General features: G+C 33.4%; 1 protein-coding gene across 1 annotated transcript in view; it reads left to right on the top strand.

The window, feature by feature from the left end:
* LOC107719194 (proton-coupled folate transporter-like) overlaps positions 1 to 7,641 on the top strand; it is a 25,956-nt gene that overhangs the window by 5,784 nt on the left and 12,531 nt on the right. Inside the window, exon 3 of the mRNA XM_016526568.1 lies at positions 701 to 857. Within this exon, the coding sequence (XP_016382054.1) occupies positions 701 to 857 (157 nt within the window). The remainder of the gene's footprint in view (positions 1 to 700; positions 858 to 7,641) is intronic.

Here is a 7,641-nt window from a genome sequence, read left to right as displayed (position 1 = left end):
AAAAAAAAAAAAACACTTAGCGTTTCTATGACTTTGAAAAAACATTGATAGATTGATTTGTTGGTCAGAAAAGAGAAATAAGTCACATTCACACAGTGACTAGTTTCTGTAACTTAATGCCAGTGTAAAATAACACATAGTGTTATAAATGTACATTTATTATTATTATTATTTAAAAGAAATGTTAAAAACCTGTTAGATTTACAATGTTAATACCTGTGGAAACATATCATCACAGTCCATTGCCCAATGAAACCTCCCATATTGATAAAGTGTACAGCTTGAAGGCAAAATAAGTTTATTTGGTTAAAGCTGTCTGTCAAATGTATCAGTGTTATATTTGGACACAATTTATGCAAAACAGAAGTTTGATCTGAATTTTAATATAAACTATACTTTGTTCCATAAACTAAATTAATGAGTACCACTGAATACAGCACATACAGTATTAATTTGTGTGTGTGCAGAACAAAACTGGAGAAAAAAAACAAACATTTTTTTCAATCATTATAATGCCGATATAAATGTTTATATGATGAATTTGATGAACCACGATACTAATAAAAAAATCTTTATAATGTAAAAATACAACATTAAATCACTAAAATTGACTTCCCACAAGCCAGCCAAGCCTGGTTCAACTGTTTTTCTCTAGATGTCTGTTTCCCGTCTTTATTGACTTGCATGTTGATGTCCTCAGGTGCCATGTTCTCCTTCTCGGCCTCAGTGGAAGCGACCTGCATCCTTATTGCTGCTACGATCTTTAACGGGCTGTACCCCCTAACCCTGCCAACCTTCTCCGGGATGCCCTTCATCATCATGGCAGTCTTCACGCTCATCGTGCTCATTCTCTTGCAGTAAGTGAATCATTCTTTTATATGGAAACTGAATATAGTGAATGCAACACAACTTGTTTTTGATGTTTATGCCTACCAAGGCTGCATTTATTTGATCAAATAATACAATAAAAACAGTAATATTGTGAAATATTATTACAATTTCTAATATCTGTTTTCTATTTTAATATATTTTACATTTTCAGAAACAATTAATCCAGTCTTCAGTGTCATTTCTTATTATTATCAATGTTGAAAACAGATGTGCTGCTTCTTTTCTTTGATGAAAAGAAAGAAATTACAAAATAGAAACAAATTCTTACCCCAGATTTTGTATTGAATGTTGAAAATGTTTAATATTGAATGCGTCCAACTTGCTAGCTATTCTTGAACAAAAAAAGGTTGTGGCTGTTGCCATATCTAACATGAAATAGTTCTAAACCACATAAGGGTTTAAGAATAATGAGGTGTGACTAGTGTAATTTATGTTGTAAAACAAAACAGGACTCTTCAAGTAATGTTATCTGCAGACCTTATTTTACTCATAAATTGAAAACTATTGCTCCAAAAGCCCATTAGAAATTCCAGAGAGAAGCCATGGCTCAAAAATGCTAATTTTCTTCTGGGTATTAGGGCTACAAACTGAACACCTCTATTCAATTTATTTGTATAGAGCTTTTCACAATACTTATTGTTCAAAAAGCAGCTTTACAAAGAATAGTGCCTTAAACCCCCAATGAGCAAGCCAACTCGACATTGGCAAGCAAAAACTCCCTAAGATATTTAAATAGATGAGGAAGAACCTTTGGGAGGAACCAAGACACAGTTCGGGAAGTTCTCCTTCTCAGGCAGGCACAAATAAAAAAAACAAACATAAATGTGTACATATATGCATGTTTTAATTTGAGCATCTAATTATATTCATTATTGGCTAATCTGTTTTTCAACTGAATGTCATGATCAGTGTTCTATTTTTCTCTTCCACAATTCACATTAGTGCTTCAGATATACAGTGTGATTGTTGGCATAGCAATTCTTTTTGTCAAATAGGGTCAACGTTATTATCTAATTTTAATGTTAATTGCTTGCTTAGTAACTGGGATAATTGCATTAAATATTCGTTCTGAGGTAATACCAAATGGAGCCATAGTTTAATTGGAAATATAGAAAACTAATGTTTATTTTAATAGGTGGTTACTAATATACTCACATAAACAGACTGAACTGCATTGTCTTTCAAAAATATTTGAGTTACCTTCATACCCACTGAGGGTTGTCATGTGGAGGCATCCAGGTACATTGTCCCAGGCCTTGTGATGAAGATGGGCCATTATGATCCTCTATGGTTTAGTATATCCCAGTGTTTTTTTTTCTCGAAATAGCGTTTTGCTTCGAGATCCAGACTTTACATTGGAAATCAGTTGTCGAATCAACATGGTAGCATTAGCGTACAAAATAATTGTATTTTCCAGGTAACTAATGTGATCTTTTAATGCAAAGCTCTTGTCAATGCTGTATGCTTCTTACGAACCACATATATAACAGGACTAAAATGTGTTTTACTTTGAAGTATGTCTGCATCTCCATTGGTTTTGATTTTTATATTTGGAGAAGATGAGCATGACAAATTGTGTGCTAATAGCATAACATAAGTACTTACATTTGTCATGTGGAGAAATACAGAGGATGGCAAATTAGATATTGATCCATCTCTTGCGTATTCTTCAGCATTTACTGAGAGAGGGATCTTAATACATTTCTTCTCTTCTCCACATGTAGTACCTGCGATGTGAGCACTCTAAACACGTCTAAACTCAATCTAGGCACTAAGGTCTAGTTTCAAATAGTAGATTAATGTTTTCAAAAAATGTTCTTTAAAGTTCTTTAAGAGTTCTTTAAAGGTCAGTCATTATCATTTGGTGACGTCAGTATTGTAGTAATAACACACTTTACTTTTAAGGGAGGTCGGTGTGGCTACACTGGGGTTTGTGCTGGTATAAGGGCCTCAGACTGTGGAATTAATGTTTGTTTGTTAATCAAATATGTTATATATAGAAAAGAGCACTGTTTTACAATAATGTGCATTGCAATAATGTGATGATGGTGATGGCTTTTGATTAAATGCTATTTATATAATGGTCTTCCCATTTGCTTGACGTGCAACTTCTACCAAAACACATTATTATGTCTGACTCAACCTACCTATATTATGTGACATTAGAGCATGGTGCTAGCAACACCAAGGTCATGGGCCCAATTTCCAGGGAATGCATGAATCAATACAGTTTATACCTTTAATGCAAATATGAGCAGTGGTGGACAGTAACGGAGTAGTTTTAATTCGTTACTGTACTTAAGTACATTTTTCAAGTATTTGTACTTTATTGGATAAGTTTTATTTTGAGTAACTTTTATTTTTACTTCACTACATTCCAAAGCATAAGATCGTACTTTTTACTTCACTACATTTCATAAAACTTATCGTTACTCGTTATAATATATCACATGCGCTGACACGCAGAAGCGGTGTCTGATTCAAGAACAAGGTTGCTGGTGCTAAATTTAGGTAATTTTTAGATATAAAGTCCAAATATTTTTATTCAACCACCTAGATAGATTACATCTGGGGGAAAATAAAGGATGTGATGTTCAGAACATGGTAACTACATCAAAGTGGGAAGTGATGCCGTCTGGGGGCATTTGGCCAGGGGTGTTTTTACACCACAGACAAGGTTTGAGAAAAAAAAAATCATTATGAAAATATAATTATATTTTCCTTAAAATGTTGTTCCTAACTTCAGGCCTTATTCTCATGTCATGTATAACTGTGATGTTCTGCAAAACAACAAGCTTTAAAACACTTTTTTCTTACTGGTGAAAATCAGATGGTCAAATCTGTTTTCTCTCAGGTACATTGCAGTGTAAGCTTCATACTAGTGAACATTACATCTCTCTCGTCAATGTAGTCCATATCAACAACAAAATTATATCTTGACTTCATATAGTGGTTATTTTGGGAAAATCCCAGGTATTTTGAGCAGTAGGATTATAAAAAATATGTGCTAATATAAAACTAAATTAAGCCGTCTATATAAAATTGCAAAATAAATCTATCTATCAGTACTTTTTTAAGTACATAAAAAATCGAGTACTTTTGTACTTTCACTCGAGTAAAATTGAAAAAGGAGTACTTTTACTTTTACTGGAGTAATATTTTATTATATGTATCTGTACTTTTACTCAAGTACTTGATTTGTGTACTTCGTCCACCACTGAATATGAGTTACTTTGGATGTAAATATCAGCAAAATGTATAAATGTAATTGTTACGTCAACATGTATGTTGTTAAGTCAGTAGTATCCAGTATTTAGACTTTCAGAATATCTTCTAATGTTTTTCCAAAATAAAGGTTTGCAATGACACAAGGCTGTGTATATTACCAGTCAAAAGGTTTGGGGTCAGTATTTATTTATTTGAAAATAATTAATACTTTTAGCAAGGATGCATTAAACTGACAATGAATGTAAAGATTTCTATTTCAAACAAATGCTGTTCCTTTGAACTTTCTATTCATCAAGGAGTCTTAAAATCGTATCATGTTTTCAACAAAAATATTAAGGAGCACAACCAGTTTCAACATTGATAAAAATATGAAATGATTCTCGAGCACCAAATCAGCATATTGCAATGATTTCTGAAGGATCATGTGACACTTAAGACTGAAGTAATCGCTGCTGAAAATTCTACCATCTTTTTTTACCATCATGAACTGCCTTTGTTATTACTTTGTACTGTTCTCTGAGGTCCACTTATAATGTTATCAAGATTTTTACATGAAAAAAAAACAAACAATATTTTAGCAGTAATAGGTTATTTTCTGTCCTGTTCTGACCCCCTCTCATCAGAATGCTCTGTTTGAATAGTCGTGGCGGATTGTAGACTCAGAAGTTAACGCGCTCCGCTATGATTGGCTAACAGCTGTGTATGTTTGACAGCTACATCCTTCACAGATAGACGCTGCTGTGATTTAGGTAAAAAACGCATAAATACTCAGTTCATATCAAACGATCTGTAATAACATTAACGTATAATAACATAATAAAAACAGTTACTCACACTTCTGTGGTGTGACATTACTGTCGGATCCAATATAGTTGCACAGAATCGTCTTTTAATTTCAGTCTTTCAGAAAATCTGGCGTCGAATTGTGCCTAGTTTGTAAACGAATCTGCTGTGAAAAAAGTGAACAAACGACCAACCTTTTACTGACGCGGTCTGGAACTTCATTAAAAATAAAGCTAATCCACTCTTTCCTAATGTTGGGATCCGATGGAAGGTTATGCAAAGCACTGCACAGCGTCTTGTTATCTTTGGAACATCTTTATCATTTGGTTTCTGTGTAGACCTGTGTTCATCTCTTTCGTTATTTACACTAAGTGCGTGAATCGGTGGGCGGGGCTAAACAGGCAGTGATGTAGAAGCAGGCGTTGATCTTCTTCTGCTAAGGCAGGGTTTACCCGCTCTATTACGTCATAGAGCGGCACATTCCACAAGCTGTCGTTTTGGCAGATTGACTTCAATATAAGCTGTTTTTAGACTAATGAGAAAGTTTTGAGTTCTGAAACTTACAGGGTGTTTTTATAGTATGATGACCTCTTCCCTGCAGGCACACAATGTCATAAAACGTTGGTATTTGGTTAAATTCGGTTGCGACGTCGGGTGACCAAAATTCAATGTTAAGTCAACGTCAAATTGACGTCAAATATTGACGTCAACCCGATTTTCATTTTCAACCAAAATGCAACGTCTGTCTGACGTCATGTCCAACGTCAACCTGACGTTACATAGACGTCCGGTGCCTGCTGGGTTATATGTCACAAGATCAAGGGAATTTTGATTTCTCAGTTCATGACCTATTTAAAAAAATCTTACTGGCCCCAAACTTTTGATAGGTAGTGTCAATTATGACAGAATTTTATTTTTGGTGTGAACACTTCTGGTGTGAACTTTGATCTCTTTAAGCTCCTTCTTATAAACATTTGACTAACTAACTAACTAACTAACTAACTAAATAAATAAAAAAATAAAAAAATAAAAAAAAATTATAAATAAATAAATAAATAATAAATAAATAAATAAAATAAACGGTATGGGTAAGTGACATATTCATCCAGTTTCATCCAAAACCAAAACTATTCTATTGAAATTTGAGATTTAACAGTCTGAATCTAGGAAGTCAATCGAGGAAGTATCTCAAGTATCTTTAGTTCATTGATAAAAAAAAAACAAAAAAAAAACTGCTATGTGCAATCACAGTAATAGCCCTTTCAAGGGGTTCCCTGAAAAGCTTTGATCTAACTGACACACTTGTCAGGTTGGCCATAAACAGCTCTACTGCCTCCATTATCAGCCTTCAAATTGATTCTGACGTGCATTTGATGTTCTTCCTCAGACTATATAATTAAGTGATTGTCTTAGGTAATGAAGGCATTAAGTAATGTACATCTGCAATAAAGCCTGTGTGTGGTGGCTAGTGAAGTGTAGCATGGTTATCACACCCAGGCTGTAATTATACCACCAATGGACTGTTCCCAGAGGCAGTGCCCGCTCCGGGTTGCGCAGTCTCCTCTGCGTCCCGACTCGAGCAGTGCACTATTAAACCTGTGCAATTCAGAAGAAGACATACTGTTCTTAATCCATACTTAATCCATTATCCTGCTAGGAAATGATATGTGTCAAATCAGAAATTGCAGGTTGTCTCATGAAAACTCAAATTACACCCTTTGATATTTGACTTTTTTATTTGCGTGGAGTGAATTTGAGAAAGGCACCCATAAAAGCAATATAAGCTCATTGGAAAAACTTGCCATTACTTATATTTTTGTGAAACTCCAAAAACATACTTATACAGTTTATACAATCCCCTACAATTTCCAGCTAAATGAACATTAGTGGCAAACTTTTTTTCCTTTTCACACAAATAAAAAAAAGGAGCAGATTATTGATTAATAAATAATTATTTTTGCGTGTTTCCTTGCACAATATGTTATGAGCTCAAACCACTTTTACCGTTATGGCTTGTTATGGTTTAGGGCTGCAACAAATTATTATTTTGATAATCGATTAATCTAACGATTATTAGAACGATTCATCGACTAATCAACAATTATTCCACTGATTAATCAGTAGACATTTATTGATTATTCAGCTTTTGCAATTAGTTAAAATATTTAGTTATACATATTCTAACAAATAAATTAAGGTAATCTCTTCAGCTTTTGAAAGTCATATTATGTAATTACAGTTATACAATTAATTTATACAAATAAATATATTTGGCACACAAAATGAGATAACAGAAACTCTCTTATTTACCATTTAATTATCTATATGAAAAAGTAACTGAATGACACATCACTCTGCCTTACATCTCCTTTTGTAAGTCATATGAATAAGAAACTAAATAAAGGTAAGTGATACGACGTTTTATTTTTTTGATAAACTATTTTATTCACAACACAATCTCTCTTAAAATACCTTATAGGGTAATGATAATCAAAACAGTCCTGAGCTAGATCAAGCTTTGATCTCTGCAAACCAAACTATAACTTTAATGAAATATTTTTTCCCACTAATAAAAGTTTTGATCATTAGCTAGCTCCACACTGGAGAGCCGCTTTATAACATAAAATCAAGTTGTAATTCTAACTGAAAGCGACATTGACTCTAGTTTTTCATGTTTAATATTGTGTAAAGCTGCTTGAATTAAGGCTATCTATTGCATAAAGTACTATATAAATAAAC

This window comes from Sinocyclocheilus rhinocerous, unplaced genomic scaffold (genome assembly GCF_001515625.1).
Source record: "Sinocyclocheilus rhinocerous isolate Xijiao unplaced genomic scaffold, SAMN03320098_v1.1 scaffold901, whole genome shotgun sequence".
Classification (NCBI taxonomy): domain Eukaryota; kingdom Metazoa; phylum Chordata; class Actinopteri; order Cypriniformes; family Cyprinidae; genus Sinocyclocheilus; species Sinocyclocheilus rhinocerous.
The sequence above is the reverse complement of the archived record's forward strand: the minus strand, read 5'-3'. Positions and strand labels throughout refer to the sequence as shown.